The 19,337-nt window shown below is 54.5% G+C and overlaps 1 protein-coding gene across 1 annotated transcript in view; it reads left to right on the top strand.

The window, feature by feature from the left end:
- LOC147110132 (B-cell receptor CD22-like) overlaps window positions 1-19,337 on the top strand; it is a 175,035-nt gene that overhangs the window by 67,700 nt on the left and 87,998 nt on the right. The window contains exon 4 of the mRNA XM_086004064.1: window positions 6,492-6,758. Within this exon, the coding sequence (XP_085860190.1) occupies window positions 6,492-6,758 (267 nt within the window). The remainder of the gene's footprint in view (window positions 1-6,491; window positions 6,759-19,337) is intronic.

The following is a 19,337-nucleotide window of genomic DNA, read 5'->3' on the forward strand; positions in this document are numbered from 1 at the left end:
CTCCTCCTGTTCCTGTGTAACAGGCTCGAGGGGCTGAATGGGCCACCTCCTGTTCCTGTGTAACAGTCTCGAGGGGCTGAATGGACCTCCTCCTGTTCCTGTGTAACAGGCTCGAGGGGCTGAATGGGCCTCCACCATATTCCTGTGTAACAGGCTCGAGGGGCTGAATGGGCATCCTCCTGTTCCTGTGCAACAGGCTCGAGGGGCTGAATGGGCCTCCTCCTGTTCCTGTGTAACAGGCTCGAGGGGCTGAATGGGTCTCCTCCTGTTCCTGTGTAACAGGCTCGAGGGGCTGAATGGGCCTCCACCATATTCCTGTGTAACAGGCTCGAGGGGCTGAATGGGCCTCCTCCTGTTCCTGTGTAACAAGCTCGAGGGGCTGAATGGGCCTCCTCCTGTTCCTGTGTAACAGGCTCGAGGGGCTGAATGGGCCTCCTCCTGTTGCTGTGTAACAGGCTCGAGGGGCTGAACGGGCCTCCTCCTGTTCCCAATGTAACAGGCTCGAGGGGCTGAATGGGCCTCCTCCTGTTCCTGTGTAACAGGCTCGAGGGGCTGAATGGGCTCCTCCTGTTCCTGTGTAACAGGCTCGAGGGGGCTGAATGGGCCTCCTCCTTTTCCCAATGTAACAGCTCGAGGGGCTGAATGGGCCTCCTCCTGTTCCTGTGTAACAGGCTCGAGGGGCTGAATGGCCTCCTCCTGTTCCTGTGTAACAGGCTCGAGGGGCTGAATGGGCCTCCTCCTGTTCCTGTGTAACAGGCTCGAGAAGCTGAATGGGCCTCCTCCTGTTCCTGTGTAACAGTCTCGAGGGGCTGAATGGGCCTCTTCCTGTTCCTGTGTAACAGGCTGGAGGGGCTGAATGGGCCTCCTCCTGTTCCTGTGTAACAGGCTCGAGGGGCTGAATGGGCCTCCTCCTGTTCCTGTGTAACAGGCTCGAGGGGCTGAATGGGTCTCCTCCTGTTCCTGTGTAACAGGCTCGAGGGGCTGAATGGTCCTCCTCCTGTTCCTGTGTAACAGGCTCGAGGGGCTGAATGGGCCTCCTCCTGTTCCTGTGTAACAGGCTCGAGGGGCTGAATGGTCCTCCTCCTGTTCGTGTGTAACAGGCTCGAGGGGCTGAATGGGCCTCCTCCTGTTCCTTTGTAACAGGCTCGAGGGGCTGAATGGGCCTCCTCCTGTTCCTGTGTAACAGGCTCGAGGGGCTGAATGGTCCTCCTCCTGTTCCTGTGTAACAGGCTCGAGGGGCTGAATGGGCCTCCTCCTGTTCCTGTGTAACAGGCTCGAGGGGCTGAATGGTCCTCCTCCTGTTCCTGTGTAACAGGCTCGAGGGGCTGAATGGGCCTCCTCCTGTTCCTTTGTAACAGGCTCGAGGGGCTGAATGGGCCTCCTCCTGTTCCCAATGTAACAGGCTCGAGGGGCTGAATGGGCCTCCTCCTGTTCCTGTGTAATAGGCTCGAGGGGCTGAATGGGCTCCTCCTGTTCCTGTGTAACAGGCTCGAGGGGGCTGAATGGGCCTCCTCCTGTTCCTGTGTAACAGGCCCGAGGGGCTGAATGGGCCTCCTCCTGTTCCTGTGTAACAGGCTCGATGGGCTGAATGGGCCTCCTCCTGTTCCTGTGTAACAGGCTCGAGGGGCTGAATGGGCCTCCTCCTGTTCCTGTGTAACAGGCTCGAGAAGCTGAATGGGCCTCCTCCTGTTCCTGTGTAACAGGCTCGAGGGGCTGAATGGGCCTCCTCCTGTTGCTGTGTAACAGTCTCGAGGGGCTGAACGGGCCTCCTCCTGTTCCCAATGTAACAGGCTCGAGGGGCTGAATGGGCCTCCTCCTGTTCCTGTGTAACAGGCTCGAGGGGCTGAATGGGCTCCACCTGTTCCTGTGTAACAGGCTCGAGGGGGCTGAATGGGCCTCCTCCTTTTCCCAATGTAACAGCTCGAGGGGCTGAATGGGCCTCCTCCTGTTCCTGTGTAACAGGATCGAGGGGCTGAATGGCCTCCTCCTGTTCCTGTGTAACAGGCTCGAGGGGCTGAATGGGCCTCCTCCTGTTCCTGTGTAACAGGCTCGAGAAGCTGAATGGGCCTCCTCCTGTTCCTGTGCAACAGTCTCGAGGGGCTGAATGGGCCTCTTCCTGTTCCTGTGTAACAGGCTGGAGGGGCTGAATGGGCCTCCTCCTGTTCCTGTGTAACAGGCTCGAGGGGCTGAATGGGCCTCCTCCTGTTCCTGTGTAACAGGCTCGAGGGGCTGAATGGGTCTCCTCCTGTTCCTGTGTAACAGGCTCGAGGGGCTGAATGGGCCTCCTCCTGTTCCTGTGTAACAGTCTCGAGGGGCTGAATGGACCTCCTCCTGTTCCTGTGTAACAGGCTCGAGGGGCTGAATGGGCCTCCACCATATTCCTGTGTAACAGGCTCGAGGGGCTGAATGGGCATCCTCCTGTTCCTGTGCAACAGGCTCGAGGGGCTGAATGGGCCTCCTCCTGTTCCTGTGTAACAGGCTCGAGGGGCTGAATGGGTCTCCTCCTGTTCCTGTGTAACAGGCTCGAGGGGCTGAATGGGCCTCCACCATATTCCTGTGTAACAGGCTCGAGGGGCTGAATGGGCCTCCTCCTGTTCCTGTGTAACAAGCTCGAGGGGCTGAATGGGCCTCCTCCTGTTCCTGTGTAACAGGCTCGAGGGGCTGAATGGGCCTCCTCCTGTTGCTGTGTAACAGGCTCGAGGGGCTGAACGGGCCTCCTCCTGTTCCCAATGTAACAGGCTCGAGGGGCTGAATGGGCCTCCTCCTGTTCCTGTGTAACAGGCTCGAGGGGCTGAATGGGCTCCTCCTGTTCCTGTGTAACAGGCTCGAGGGGGCTGAATGGGCCTCCTCCTTTTCCCAATGTAACAGCTCGAGGGGCTGAATGGGCCTCCTCCTGTTCCTGTGTAACAGGCTGGAGGGGCTGAATGGGCCTCCTCCTGTTCCTGTGTAACAGGCTCGAGGGGCTGAATGGGCCTCCTCCTGTTCCTGTGTAACAGGCTCGAGGGGCTGAATGGGTCTCCTCCTGTTCCTGTGTAACAGGCTCGAGGGGCTGAATGGGCCTCCTCCTGTTCCTGTGTAACAGTCTCGAGGGGCTGAATGGACCTCCTCCTGTTCCTGTGTAACAGGCTCGAGGGGCTGAATGGGCCTCCACCATATTCCTGTGTAACAGGCTCGAGGGGCTGAATGGGCCTCCTCCTGTTCCTGTGTAACAGGCTCGAGGGGCTGAATGGGCCTCCTCCTGCTCCTGTGTAACAGGCTCGAGGGGCTGAATGGGTCTCCTCCTGTTCCTGTGTAACAGGCTCGAGGGGCTGAATGGGCCTCCACCATATTCCTGTGTAACAGGCTCGAGGGGCTGAATGGGCCTCCTCCTGTTCCTGTGTAACAAGCTCGAGGGGCTGAATGGGCCTCCTCCTGTTCCTGTGTAACAGGCTCGAGGGGCTGAATGGGCCTCCTCCTGTTCCTCTGTAACAGGCTCGAGGGGCTGAATGGGTCTCCTCCTGTTCCTGTGTAACAGGCTCGAGGGGCTGAATGGGCTCCTCCTGTTCCTGTGTAACAGACTCGAGGGGCTGAATGGGCCTCCTGCTGTTCCTGTGTAACAGGCTCGAGGGGCTGAATGGGCCTCCTCCTGTTCCCAATGTAACAGGCTCGAGGGGCTGAATGGGCCTCCTCCTGTTCCTGTGTAATAGGCTCGAGGGGCTGAATGGGCTCCTCCTGTTCCTGTGTAACAGGCTCGAGGGGGCTGAATGGGCCTCCTCCTGTTCCTGTGTAACAGGCTCGAGGGGCTGAATGGGCCTCCTCCTGTTCCTGTGTAACAGGCTCGAGGGGCTGAATGGGCCTCCTCCTGTTCCTGTGTAACAGGCTCGAGGGGCTGAATGGGCCTCCTCCTGTTCCTGTGTAACAGGCTCGAGAAGCTGAATGGGCCTCCTCCTGTTCCTGTGTAACAGGCTCGAGGGGCTGAATGGGCCTCCTCCTGTTGCTGTGTAACAGGCTCGAGGGGCTGAACGGGCCTCCTCCTGTTCCCAATGTAACAGGCTCGAGGGGCTGAATGGGCCTCCTCCTGTTCCTGTGTAACAGCCTCGAGGGGCAGAATGGGCTCCACCTGTTCCTGTGTAACAGGCTCCAGGGGGCTGAATGGGCCTCCTCCTTTTCCCAATGTAACAGCTCGAGGGGCTGAATGGGCCTCCTCCTGTTCCTGTGTAACAGGCTCGAGGGGCTGAATGGCCTCCTCCTGTTCCTGTGTAACAGGCTCGAGGGGCTGAATGGGCCTCCTCCTGTTCCTGTGTAACAGGCTCGAGAAGCTGAATGGGCCTCCTCCTGTTCCTGTGCAACAGTCTCGAGGGGCTGAATGGGCCTCTTCCTGTTCCTGTGTAACAGGCTGGAGGGGCTGAATGGGCCTCCTCCTGTTCCTGTGTAACAGGCTCGAGGGGCTGAATGGGCCTCCTCCTGTTCCTGTGTAACAGGCTCGAGGGGCTGAATGGGTCTCCTCCTGTTCCTGTGTAACAGGCTCGAGGGGCTGAATGGGCCTCCTCCTGTTCCTGTGTAACAGTCTCGAGGGGCTGAATGGACCTCCTCCTGTTCCTGTGTAACAGGCTCGAGGGGCTGAATGGGCCTCCACCATATTCCTGTGTAACAGGCTCGAGGGGCTGAATGGGCCTCCTCCTGTTCCTGTGCAACAGGCTCGAGGGGCTGAATGGGCCTCCTCCTGTTCCTGTGTAACAGGCTCGAGGGGCTGAATGGGTCTCCTCCTGTTCCTGTGTAACAGGCTCGAGGGGCTGAATGGGCCTCCACCATATTCCTGTGTAACAGGCTCGAGGGGCTGAATGGGCCTCCTCCTGTTCCTGTGTAACAAGCTCGAGGGGCTGAATGGGCCTCCTCCTGTTCCTGTGTAACAGGCTCGAGGGGCTGAATGGGCCTCCTCCTGTTGCTGTGTAACAGGCTCGAGGGGCTGAACGGGCCTCCTCCTGTTCCCAATGTAACAGGCTCGAGGGGCTGAATGGGCCTCCTCCTGTTCCTGTGTAACAGGCTCGAGGGGCTGAATGGGCTCCTCCTGTTCCTGTGTAACAGGCTCGAGGGGGCTGAATGGGCCTCCTCCTTTTCCCAATGTAACAGCTCGAGGGGCTGAATGGGCCTCCTCCTGTTCCTGTGTAACAGGCTCGAGGGGCTGAATGGCCTCCTCCTGTTCCTGTGTAACAGGCTCGAGGGGCTGAATGGGCCTCCTCCTGTTCCTGTGTAACAGGCTCGAGAAGCTGAATGGGCCTCCTCCTGTTCCTGTGTAACAGTCTCGAGGGGCTGAATGGGCCTCTTCCTGTTCCTGTGTAACAGGCTGGAGGGGCTGAATGGGCCTCCTCCTGTTCCTGTGTAACAGGCTCGAGGGGCTGAATGGGCCTCCTCCTGTTCCTGTGTAACAGGCTCGAGGGGCTGAATGGGTCTCCTCCTGTTCCTGTGTAACAGGCTCGAGGGGCTGAATGGGCCTCCTCCTGTTCCTGTGTAACAGTCTCGAGGGGCTGAATGGACCTCCTCCTGTTCCTGTGTAACAGGCTCGAGGGGCTGAATGGGCCTCCACCATATTCCTGTGTAACAGGCTCGAGGGGCTGAATGGGCCTCCTCCTGTTCCTGTGTAACAGGCTCGAGGGGCTGAATGGGCCTCCTCCTGCTCCTGTGTAACAGGCTCGAGGGGCTGAATGGGTCTCCTCCTGTTCCTGTGTAACAGGCTCGAGGGGCTGAATGGGCCTCCACCATATTCCTGTGTAACAGGCTCGAGGGGCTGAATGGGCCTCCTCCTGTTCCTGTGTAACAAGCTCGAGGGGCTGAATGGGCCTCCTCCTGTTCCTGTGTAACAGGCTCGAGGGGCTGAATGGGCCTCCTCCTGTTCCTCTGTAACAGGCTCGAGGGGCTGAATGGGTCTCTTCCTGTTCCTGTGTAACAGGCTCGAGGGGCTGAATGGGCTCCTCCTGTTCCTGTGTAACAGACTCGAGGGGCTGAATGGGCCTCCTGCTGTTCCTGTGTAACAGGCTCGAGGGGCTGAATGGGCCTCCTCCTGTTCCTGTGTAACAGGCTCGAGGGGCTGAATGGGTCTCCTCCTGTTCCTGTGTAACAGGCTCGAGAGGGGCTGAATGGGCCTCCTCCTGTTCCTGTGTAACAGGCTCGAGAGGGGCTGAATGGGCCTCCTCCTGTTCCTGTGTAACAGACTCGAGGGGCTGAATGGGCCACCTCCTGTTCCTGTGTAACAGGCTCGAGGGGCTGAATGGGCCTCCTCCTGTTCCTGTGTAACAGGCTCGAGAGGGGCTGAATGGGTCTCCTCCTGTTCCTGTGTCACTATCTCATCGCTGTTTCTATAACCTTGCACGGACAATTTTGCCTCTATTGGGAACTCATTGTCTACGATGCGCTTTGGGACGTCTTGAGACTCGATGAGTTTATTCTCCCTGCACTCTGCGACCTCCGGCTCGTGTTAACGGACTGCACTGATTCTGCTCCTTTTTGTTCACCAGATGCCCCGAAGCAGGTTTACATTGCCTCCTCCCGCAATACGCCAATCCGTGCAGGTGGTACGATGATGTTAAAATGTGGGGTCTCCACCAGTAACCCTCCAGTAACAGGCTACAAATGGCGTACAAGGGATAGCGCTCAGTCCTCTGGATCCAAGACTGGAGAAACACTGAACATCCCATCAGCTTATCAGTATAATCACTACCAGTGTGAAGCGACTAATGCAGTCGGAACAACCTCCTCTGATGAAATCAGCCTGCCAATATTAAGTAAGTATCAGGGCCTCCTTTGCCTCCCGCCTTCTGTAAACTTCATTTCATCCAAAACTTTGCTGTCCTAACTCGCACCCAGTCCCGTTCACCCATCAACCCCCCTGTCGCTCGCTGACCAACACTGGCTCCCAGTCCGGCAACACCTCGATTTTATAATTCTCATCCTCGTGTTCAAATCCCTCCATGGCCTCCTCGCCCCCCGCTCCCTATCTCTGTAACCTCCTCCAGCCCCCTACAACACTCCCTATCTCTGTAAACTCCTCCAGCCCCTACAACCCTCCCTATCTCTGTAACCTCCTCCAGCCCCTCCAACCCTCCCTATCTCTGTAACCTCCTCCAGCCCTGTAGTGTATGTACCCGTCTACCTTTAAGGGAACGATTGAGTGTAACTGTTCATCTTTAAGAGAACTACTTTAGGTGTGGCACTATTTGATTGGCTTCTGTATACGGTAATACCGACAGTGACCACACCAGTAGATAAGTGATGTTACAGGATAACTAGAGCAGATTCGCCCTGACCTCTGAATAGTAAAGACCTGTTTGTTTGTACTTCAAAAGTCTGTGTATTTATTTACTGCACAACCCACAGACTTTACAGTGGCGACGAGTCCGATTGTACCCTGCGGCAAGAATAGCAAAGTAACAAAGAGCGTCGAAGAGAGGCAACCGCCCTCGTCGTGCTACCAAAAGAAAACACGAGGCTACAACAACAGAAAGTGTGGTACTTTACAGAAGCTGGAAGACTAGCAACAAAAGCTTCATCAGCAACAGACACTGATTACCCTGCTACCACGGTGTGGAGTGAGCCGACCAGCAAGAAACAAGGCGGCCGAAGAGACTGTGAGTAGGGGAAGGGGTAGAAGTATCCGGAGGAGAAGGGCAGAGCACTCAACCTCGGTCGAGGGGGAGCTGTACCGGCCAAAAGTCGGGTCCAACGCCGTCGGGTGACAGCCGGACCGCGATCGGCGGGAAAAATCCAGGCAGCGACCGCAGCCACGAAGCGCTGAGCCTGCGAGTAGGCGCGGGAGGAGAAACCCAGCCGCAGCCGGGGAGGGAAACACCGGTCTGCGAGAGGGCTGGGGAGGCGAACGGGAACCGTGCGGGTGAGAGCCGGGTGCGGAGTGAGAGACTGCGAGGAGCCAGTCCAGCGGCTGAGCTGTTCTCCACCAACGGGGTACTCAGAGCCGGCAAAACCGAACGTGCGGGAGTGGGAGAGCGAACAGGAGCCGAGAACGGGGAGAGAGACTGCGCGAGAGCCAGTCCAGCGGCTGAACTGTTCTCCACCTACGGAGTACCCAGAGCCGGTAGAACCGAACGTGCGGGAGAGGGAGAGACAGAGCCGAGCACGGGGAGAGAGAGACTGCGCAAGGGCCAGTCCAGCGGCTGAACTGTCCTCCGCTAACGGGGTGTACCCAGAGCCGGTAGAACCGAACGTGCGGGAGAGGGAGAGACAGAGCCGAGCACGGGGAGAGAGAGACTGCGCGAGAGCCAGTCCAGCGGCTGAACTGTCCTCCGTTAACAGGGTGTACCCAGCGCCGGTCGAGCCGTGCGGGCGGGAGGAAAAGACAGAGCCGAGTAAGGGGAGCTGTGCGAGAGCCAGCCCAGCGGCTGAACCTGTCCGCTGTGGGGAAAGCGTACCCCTTACACCAGGGAGAAACGCGGGAAGCCGCCATTAGGCGGAGAAGACGACAGAGGCGGGAAACCGCCATTGAAGTGGGCGGGGAGAGAAAGGAAGAGCAGGAAACCGCCATTTTCGCGGGAAAAGAACCGCCATCTTAACTGCCATTGAAGTGGGCAGAGAGAGAGAGAGAGAGAAGGGAAGAGCGGGAAACTGCCATTTTCGCAGGAAAACCGCCATTTTAGAAAAAAGAAGATAATAAATAATACTTAAAGAAATACTGTGCTGCTTCAAAGAAAGAAAAATGCCTAAGCGAGGGAATATTAACGACTTTAATTCTGAAATAGAAGACTGGGCCACGTACGTGGAACGCATCGAGATCTATTGTGAAGCCAACAAAATAGAGGAAGACGACAAGGCGATAACATTGTTGAACTCGATGGGCGCAAAGACATACGGGCTCTTGAAGGATTTACTAGCACCAGCTAAACCGGCGGATCAGTCTTTCGAAGAGATTGTGGTTGTTCTGAAGGACCACTTGAACCCCACACCGTTGATGTTGGCTGAACGATTCAAATTCTATGCAAGAACGCAACGGAAAGACGAAAACAACGCAGAATATTTGGTCGAACTGCGTAGGCTAGCGAAATACTGCCAGTTCGGAGGGAATCTGACAGAGGCACTGCGAGACAAGTTCGTAGGCGGATTGTCCAAGGAAGGGACGCAAAAGCGCCTACTAGAAGAGAACGACCTTACACTTGACAGGGCTGTCCTTATAGCCGCATCACACGAAGCCGCAGCGAAAGGAACGGCGGAAATGCAACTAAAGGCGGCGGCGCTCGGGGTGGACCAAATTACCTCGAGTACAACAAAATGCTATCGTTGTGGGAAGACAACACACGACCAGAATCAATGCTGGTTTAAGAACCAAGAATGTAGGAAATGTGGCAAACTGGGTCACATCGCTAAGGTATGCCGGTCAGGGAAGAAGACCAACAGCCAAAGGAAGCCATCACAAGAAAAGTACAACAAGGTATACAAGGGGGCTGAGAAGAGTTCAGACGTACAGAATCCAGACTCAGATCCAAACGGCCAGGAGCTGGGTAGTCTGAGTATCCACCATGTGAGTAAGGAAGCTGACCTACAAACTATCTGGGTCATGCTAAAAATAGCTGGAGTCCAAGTGAAAATGGAGTTGGACACTGGATCAGCTGTATCAGTCATAAATCGAGGGGATTACCACCGGCTATTCTCACACATACCCTTAAGAGATACCAAGTTCGTATTGCAGACATACACGGGGCATAAAGTATACCCCATGGGAAAAATAAGAGTCAAGGTGAGAGATAGGGGTAAAGAACACCCAAGAATGAACTTGTATGTACTACATGAGGGAGGACCACCACTTCTAGGACGGGAGTGGATCAAGAAAATAGACATGGAATGGCACTACTTACAAGCAATGACGAGTGAGGACTCGGTGCAGACAAGCAGCTCAGATTCTGAGCCGGAAGACGATAAGTCCAGCCCACGTATGAAAAACAAGGTTAACATGAACTCACTGACTAAGGTTGGAAAAACGATGGCGTGCATAAAGACAGAGAATTCTGAGTCTGTTCAAGTCACAGACATATGCATTACGGAGGAACACCGAGCTCGAACTCAACGTTATTTCAAAGTACGACAACAATTCGAACAATTAAGTTACCGTCTCGTACAAGAGATGAAAACAATGAAAAAGTTCTATGACACCGAATGGGAGAGTCTGGAAAGACAACAGAACCTGCTGGCTCAAGCAGAGAGCGACCATAGAGCCATCGTGACCAATTACCGATCACACCTCCCTTATGATGTTCAGGAGTTAGAATATTTGCATGATCTAGAGATACAGCATAAAGGCAAACCACGCTACACTGAGGATTTTGTTCTGCAATTGGAGACGGAGCTAGTGCAGGCAAGGTTAAGAGAAGCTGAAGCGCAGTGTGCACTTAAAGAGATGCAGAAAAAAATCTTGGACATGGAAAAGAGAAACGCTTCTTTACCTGATGTGAATAATGTGGCCATGTTGCAAGAGGAGCTTATCACTCAGTTAAATGAAAATAAAGGGAAAATGACTGAGATAGACTGCAAGAATAAAGAAGATTTGATGGCAGTGAGACTTCAAGAGGCAGATAGCATAGCAGCCTTGGCTGAACTCCAACAGGAAATTGCGAAAGAAGCAAATGAAGAGGAATCTTCAGGAAGCCGGGATTTTATTCCAGTTCTTCTCTACGACTCCTTACAAGCAGAGTGTGAGAAGTGGAAAGAACAGTATGAACAGGCCCAGGCTACAATTCTGGAGGGGATTAACTCAGCAACCTCCGAAAAGCTAGTTTTAGTGAAAGCATATGAACAACTAAAGTTTGAACATGAGCGAGAATTACAAAGGCTGCAGGAAATGTTTGACGAGCTCCAGGCCAAGACAGACTCATCGGTAGAGATTCCATCCATAGATGGAAAATTAGAGGTGGAAGACATAGCAGAACGTGAAATTCAAGATGTCCAAGAACTCGTTAAATTATTGAAGGAAACCCAAGACAAATATGAGGCGGCAATGGCAGAGGTCCAACAACTTGAAGAACATATTCAACTAGGAATCCGGGCAGTGGAAGGAAAGGCCAATGGAAGGAACACAGAGACTGTAGGAATGGCCCCTGATCAGGAGTTAGAGAACACCAAGGCGCAATTTCTTCGAGCGCTTAAAACCAAAGGACCGGAGGAAAGGAAGGTGAAAACATTGGAGGGAAAGGTGGATGAAATGGAGAAGGCGCTAATCCACAGTGTCCCCGTAGAAGAGTTAACGGCCAGCCAACTCTTATACACGCTGAGGGACAAGACTCCAAAATGGGAACACGAGTTTCAGGTTTCAAAGGGAAAGAATTCGGAGCTTCCAAAAGTCACGGAGAGAGCTGAGGGGGCAACACAGCTTGCACATGGATGTCAAAAGTATGCTGAATTACGTCAAGGTGAACAGAAGAATGCGGAAACAGCTACTTCAGTAGAAGGATTAAATAGCCTGATAACGGAATCCCCGATGGAAGGGAAGGTATTGAGCTCACAAATGAGGCCAGGCGTGAAGGAATGGCAGACATCCCAGGAAGAGCGGGATGAATATGAATGCTTGAAGAAGTCTTTTCAAGAAAGATGGTCAGAGAAGGAACCACCGTCGGCTAACGTCCAGTTGGATAAGAAGGAAGTAGAAGGGCCCCTCACTGGCCTAACTCAGGACGACCCCGAATACTATCCTGACCTATTGAGTGACACTGAATATTACGAGGATCTGGTCTGCCCAGTTTGTGATGAAAACTCCCAAAGTACAGAAATCCGCATGAAGCACTTAAGGTCTAATGAACATAGAGAGTTGGTGGCGCTACAGATGGCCGCAGAGAAAGGAGCTCCGAGAGTTTCAAAAAGGCAGAAAAGAAAAAGAAGAAGCAGGAGATAATAACTGTCTAAAATACTATCATCTCAGGCGGGACACCATGAAAGGAGCTAAATTAGTTGAAAACCCGAAAATTATCAAGACAGCCAGTTGGTTGTAAAAGTCCGCACTGCTGGTTCAACAGGACGGAAGGTCAAGCTGTTACGTTAAGAAAAAGGCTATGGAGGAGTCACGCTAGCCATGTGAACCGGCTACACCAAAGAGATGCTGTTCGGAATGAGTCAAGATCAGAGACTGAACCTGTGAACTGTTCCCACCGAAAGTATATCTGTAAATTGTTATGTGAAGTTGAAGATATGTATGTTTAACGGGGACCCTGTAAGTAATAAGCTAAAAAGGGAGGATTGTAGTGTATGTACCCGTCAACCTTTAAGGGAACAATTGAATGTAACCGTTCACCTTTAAGAGAACTACTTTAGGTGTGGCACTATTTGATTGGCTTCTGTATACGGTAATACCGACAGTGACCACACCAGTAGATAAGTGATGTTACAGGATAACTAGGGCAGATTCGCCCTGAACTCTGAATAGTAAAGACCTGTTTGTTTGAACTTCAAAAGTCTGTGTATTTATTTACTGCACAACCCACAGACTTTACAAGCCCCTACAAATCTCCCGATCTCTGTAACCTCCTCCAGCCCCCTACAACCCTCCCTATCTCTGTAACCTCCTCCACCCCCCTACAACACTCCCTATCTCTGTAACCTCCTCCAGCCCCTACAACCCTCCATATTTCTGTAACTTCCTCCAGCCCCTACAACCCTTCCTATCTCTGTAATCTCCTCCAGCCCCTACAACCCTCCCTATCTCTGTAACCTCCTATAGCCCCCTACAACCCTCCCTATCTCTGTAACCTCCTCCAGCCCCTACAACCCTCCCTATCTCTGTAACCTCCTATAGCCCCCTACAACCCTCCCTATCTCTGTAACCTCCTCCAGCACCCTACAACACTTCCTATTTCTGTAACCTCCTCCAGCCCCTACAACCCTCGCTATCTCTGTAACCTCCTCCAGCCCCTACAACCCTCCCTATCTCTGGAACCTCCTCCAGCCCCCTACATCCCTCCCTATCTCTGTAAACTCCTCCAGCCCCCTACAACCCTCCCTATCTCTGTAAACTCCTCCAGCCCCCTACAACTCTCCCTATCTCTGTAACCTCCTCCAGCCCCGACAACTCTCCCTCTCTCTGTAAACTCCTCCAGCCCCTACAACACTCCCTATCTCTGTAACCTCCTCCAGCCCCGACAACCCTCCCTAACTCTGTAACCTCCTCCAGCCACTACAAACCTCCCTATCTCTGTAACCTTCTCCAGCCAATACAGCCCTCCCTATCTCTGTAACCTCCTCCAGCCCCTACAACCCTCACTATCTCTGTAACCTCCTCCAGCCTCCTACAACCCTCCCTATCTCTGTAACCTCCTCCAGCCCCTACAACACTCCCTATCTCTGTAACCTCCTCCAGCCCCCTACAACCCACCCTATCTCTGTAAACTCCTCCAGCCCCCTTCAACACTCCCAATCTCTGTAACTTCCTCCAGCCCCTACAACCCTCCTTATCTCTGTAAACTCCTCCAGCCCCTACAACCCTCCCTATCTCTGTAATCTCCTTCAGCTCCTACAACCCTCCCTATCTCTGTAACCTCCTCCAGCCCCCTACAACCCTCCCTATCTCTGTAACCTCCTCCAGCACCCGAGAACATTCCCTATCTCTGTAACGGCCTCCAGCCCCCTACAACCCTCCCTATCTCTGTAACCTCCTCCAGCCCCTTCAACTCTCCCTATCTCTGTAACCTCCTCCAGCCCCTACAACCCTCCCTATCTCTGTAAACTCCTCCAGCCCCTACAACCCTTCCCCTCTCTGCAACCTCCTTCACCCCCACAACCCTCCCTATCTCTGTAAACTCCTCCAGCCTCCTACAAACCTCCCTATCTCTGTAACCTCCTCCAGCCCCCTACAACCCTCACTATCCCTGTAACCTCCTCCAGCCCCCTACAACCCTCCCCATCTCTGTAACCTCCTCCAGCACCCTAGAACATTCCCTATCTCTGTAACGGCCTCCAGCCCCCTACAACCCTCCCTATCTCTGTAACCTCCTCCAGCCCCGACAACTCTCCCTATCTCTGTAACCTCCTCCAGCCCCTACAACCCTCCCTATCTCTGTAAACTCCTCCAGCCCCTACAACCCTCCCCCTCTCTGCAACCTCCTTCACCCCCACAACCCTCCCTATCTCTGTAAACTCCTCCAGCCTCCTACAAACCTCCCTATCTCTGTAACCTCCTCCAGGCCCTACAACCCTCCCAGATCTCTAACCTCCTCCAGCCCCATACAACCCTCCCTATCTCTGTAACCTCCTCCAGCCCCCTACAACCCTCCCTATCTCTGTAACCTCCTCCAGCCCCCTACAATCCTCCCTAGCTCTGTAACCTCCTCCAGCCCCTACAACCCTCCCTATCTCTGTAACCTCCTTCAGCCCCCTACAATCCTCCCTATCTCTGTAACCTCCTCCAGCCCCCTACAACACTCCCTATCTCTGTAACCTCCTCTAGCCCCCTACAACCCTCCCTATCTCTGTAACCTCCTCCAGCCCCCGACAACCCTCCCTATCTCTGTAACCTCCTCCAGCCCCGACAACCCTCCCTCTCTCTGTAACCTCCTCCAGCCCCCTACAATTCTCCCTATCTCTGTAACCTCCTCCAGCCCCTACAACCTTCCCTATCTCTGTAACCTCCTCCAGCCCCTACAACCCTCCCTCTCTCTGTAACCTCCTCCAGCCCCTACAACCCTCCCTATCTCTGTAAATTCCTCCAGCCCCCTACAACCCTCCCTATCTCTCTAACCTGCTCCAGCCCCTACAACCCTCCCTATCTCTGTAACCTCCTCCAGCCCCCTACAACCCTCCCTATCTCTGTAACCTCCTCCAGCCCCTACAACCCTCCTTATCTCTGTAAACTCCTCCAGCCCCTACAACCCTCTCTATCTCTGTAACCTCCTCCAGCACACGACAACCCTCCCTATCTCTGTAACCTCCTTCAGCCCCTACAACACTCCCTATCTCTGTAACCTCCTCCAGCCCCCTACAACCCACCCTATCTCTGTAAACTCCTCCAGCCCCCGACAACACTCCCTATCTCTGTAACTTTCTCCAGCCCCTACAACCCTCCTTATCTCTGTAAACTCCTCCAGCCCCTACAAACCTCCCTATCTCTGTAATCTCCTCCAGCTCCCACAACCCTCCCTATCTCTGTAACCTCCTCCAGCCCCCTACAACCCTCCCTATCTCTGTAACCTCCTCCAGCACCCTAGAACATTCCCTATCTCTGTAACGGCCTCCAGCCCCCTACAACCCTCCCTATCTCTGTAACCTCCTCCAGCCCCTTCAACTCTCTCTATCTCTGTAACCTCCTCCAGCCCCTACAACTCTCCCTATCTCTGTAAACTCCTCCAGCCCCTACAACCCTCCCCCTCTCTGCAACCTCCTTCACCCCCACAACCCTCCCTATCTCTGTAAACTCCTCCAGCCTCCTACAAACCTCCCTATCTCTGTAACCTCCTCCAGCCCCCTACAACCCTCCCTATCTCTGTAACCTCCTCCAGCCCCCTACAACCCTCCCCATCTCTGTAACCTCCTCCAGCACCCTAGAACATTCCCTATCTCTGTAACGGCCTCCAGCCCCCTACAACCCTCCCTATCTCTGTAACCTCCTCCAGCCCCTACAAGTCTCCCTATCTCTGTAACCTCCTCCAGCCCCTACAACCCTCCCTCTCTCTGTAAACTCCTCCAGCCGCGACAACCCTCCCCCTCTCTGCAACCTCCTTCACCCCCACAACCCTCCCTATCTCTGTAAACTCCTCCAGCCTTCTACAAACCTCCCTATCTCTGTAACCTCCTCCAGGCCCTACAACCCTCCCAGATCTCTAACCTCCTCCAGCCCCATACAACCCTCCCTATCTCTGTAACCTCCTCCAGCCCCCTACAATCCGCCCTAGCTCTGTAACCTCCTCCAGCCCCTACAACCCTCCCTATCCCTGTAACCTCCTCCAGCCCCCTACAATCCTCCCTATCTCTGTAACCTCCTCCAGCCCCCTACAACACTCCCTATCTCTGTAACCTCCTCCAGCCCACTACAACCCTCCCTATCTCTGTAACCTCCTGCAGCCCCCTACAACCCTCCCTATCTCTGTAACCTCCTCCAGCACCCTACAACACTCCCTATCTCTATAACCTCCTCCAGCCCTCTACAACCCTCCCTATATCTGTAACCTCCACCAGCCCCTACAACCCTCCCTCTCTCTGTAACCTCCTCCAGCCCCCTACAATTCTCCCTATCTCTGTAACCTCCTCCAGCCCCTACAACCTTCCCTATCTCTGTAACCTCCTCCAGCCCCTACAACCCTCCCTATCTCTGTAACCTCCTCCAGCCCCTACAACCCTCCCTCTATCTGTAACCTCCTCCAGCCCCTACAACACTCCCTATCTCTGTAACCTCCTCCAGCCCCTACAACCTTCCCTATCTCTGTAACCTCCTCCAGCCCCGACAACCCTCCCTATCTCTGTAACCTCCTCCAGCCCCTACAACCCTCCCTATCTCTGTAAACTCCTCCAGCCCCTACAACCCTCCCTATCTCTGTAACCTCCTCCAGCACACTACAACCCTCCCTATCTCTGTAACCTCCTCCAGCCTCTACAACCCTCCTTATCTCTGTAAACTCCTCCAGCCCCTACAACCCTCCCTATCTCTGTAACCTCCTCCAGCACACTACAACCCTCCCTATCTCTGTAACCTCCTCCAGCCCCTACCACCCTCCCTATCTCTGTAACCTCCTCCAGCCCCTACAACCCTCCTTATCTCTGTAAACTCCTCCAGCCCCTACAACCCTCCCTATCTCCGTAACATCCTCCAGCACACTACAACCCTCCCTATCTCTGCAACCTCCTCCAGCCCCTACCACCCTCCCTATCTCTGTAACCTCCTCCAGCCCCAACAACCCTCCCTATCTCTGTAACATCCTCCAGCCCCCTACAACCCTCCCTATCTCTGTAAACTCCTCCAGCCCCCTACAACCCTCCCTATCTCTGTAACCTCCTCCAGCCCCCAACAACCCTCCCTATCTCTGTAACCTCCTCCAGCCCCCTACAACCATCCCTATCTCTGTAACCTCCTCCAGCCACCTACAACCCTCCCTATCTCTGTAACCTCCTCCAGCCCCTACAACCCTCCCTCTCTCTATAACGTCCTTCACCCCGACAACCCTCCCTATCTCTGTAACCTCCTCCAGCCCCTACAACCATCCCAGATCTCTGTAACCTCCTCCAGCCCCTATAACCCTCCCTATCTCTGTAACCTCCTCCAGCCCCCTGCAATCCTCCCTATCTCTGTAACCTCCTCCAGCCCCCTACAACCCTCCCTATCTCTGTAACCTCCTCCAGCCCCTACAACCCTCCCTATCTCTGTAACTTGCTCCAGCCCTACAACACTCCCTATCTCTGTAACTTCTCCAGCCCCCTACAACACTCCCTATCTCTGTAACCTCCTCCAGCCCCCTTCAACCCCCCCTATCTCTGTAACCTCCTGCAGCCCCTATAACCCTCCCTATCTCTGTAACCTCCTCCAGCCCCTACAACCCTCCCTATCTCTGTAACCTCCTCCAGCACCCTTCAACCTTCCCTATCTCTGTAACCTCCTCCAACCCCCTACAACACTCCCTATCTTTGTAACCTCCTCCAGCCCCTACAAACCTCCTTATCTCTGTAACCTCCTCCAGCCCCTACAACCCTCCCTATCTCTGTCACCTCCTCCAGCACCCTACAACCCTCCCTATCTCTGTAACCTCCTCCAGCCCCCTACAACCCTCCCTATCTCTGTAACCTCCTCCAGCCCCCTACAACCCTCCCTATCTCTGTAACCTCCTACAACCCTCCCTATCTCTGTAACCTCCTCCAGCTCCCTACAACTCTCCCTATCTCTGTAACCTCCTCCAGCCCCTACAACCCTCCCTATCTCTGTGACCACCTCCAGCCCCCTACAACCCTCCCTATCTCTGTAACCTCCTCCAGCACCCTTCAACTCTCCCTATCTCTGTAACCTCCTCCAGCCCCCTTCAACCCTCCCTATCTCTGTAACCTCCTCCAGCCTCCTACAACCCTCCCTATCTCTGTAACCTCCTCCAGCCCCCTACAACCCTCCCTATCTCTGTAACCTCCTCCAGCCCCTACAAACCTCCCTGTCTCTGTAACCTCCTCCAGCCCCCTACAACCCTCCCTATCTCTGTAACCTCCTCCAGCCCCCTACAACCCTCCCTATCTCTGTAACCTCCTCCAGCCACCTACAACCCTCCCTATCTCTGTAACCTCCTCCAGCCCCTACAACCCTCCCTATCTCTGTAACTTGCTCCAGCCCTACAACACTCCCTATCTCTGTAACTTCTCCAGCCCCCTACAACACTCCCTATCTCTGTAACCTCCTCCAGCCCCCTTCAACCCTCCCTATCTCTGTAACCTCCTGCAGCCCCTACAACCCTCCCTATCTCTGTAACCTCCTCCAGCCCCTACAACCCTCCCTATCTCTATAACCTCCTCCAGCCCCCTTCAACCTTCCCTATCTCTGTAACCTCCTCCAACCCCCTACAACACTCCCTATCTTTGTAACCTCCTCCAGCCCCCTACAACCCTCCCTATCTCTGTAACCTCCTACAACCCTCCCTATCTCTGTAACCTCCTCCAGCTCCCTACAACCCTCCCTATCTCTGTAACCTCCTCCAGCACCCTAGAACACTCCCTATCTCTGTAACGGCCTCCAGCCCCCTACAACCCTCCCTATCTCTGTAACCTCCTCCAGCCCCTACAACCCTCCCTCTCTCTGTAACCTCCTTCCCCCCCACAACCCTCCCTATCTCTGTAACCCCCTCCAGCCTCCTACAAACCTCTCTATCTCTGTAACCTCCTCCAGCCCCTACAATCCTCCCTATCTCTGTAACCTCCTCCAGCCCCTTCAAGCCTCCCTATCTCTGTAACCTCCTCCAGCCCCTACAACCCTCCCGCTCTCTGGAACCTCCTTCACCCCCACAACCCTCCCTATCTCTGTAACCTCCTCCAGCCTCCTACAAACCTCCCTATCTCTGTAACCTCCTCCAGCCCCTACAACCCTCCCAGATCTCTGTAACCTCCTCCAGCCCCATACAACCCTCCCTATCTATCTCTGTAACCTCCTCCAGGCCCCTACATCCCTCCCTATCTCTGTAACCTCCTCCAGCCCCCTACAATCCTCCCTATCTCTGTAACCTCCTCCAGCCCCTACAACCCTCCGTATCTCTGTAACCTCCTCCAGCCCCCTACAATCCTCCCTATCTCTGTAACCTCCTCCAGCCCCCTACAACACTCCCTATCTCTGTAACCTCCTCCAGCCCCCTACAATCCTCCCTATCTCTGTAACCTCCTCCAACCCCTACAACCCTCCCTATCTCTGTAACTTCCTCCAG

The sequence above is a fragment of the Somniosus microcephalus genome, chromosome 12 (genome assembly GCF_052327205.1).
Source record: "Somniosus microcephalus isolate GS21.2 chromosome 12, FLI_Smic_1.0, whole genome shotgun sequence".
NCBI lineage: Eukaryota > Metazoa > Chordata > Chondrichthyes > Squaliformes > Somniosidae > Somniosus > Somniosus microcephalus.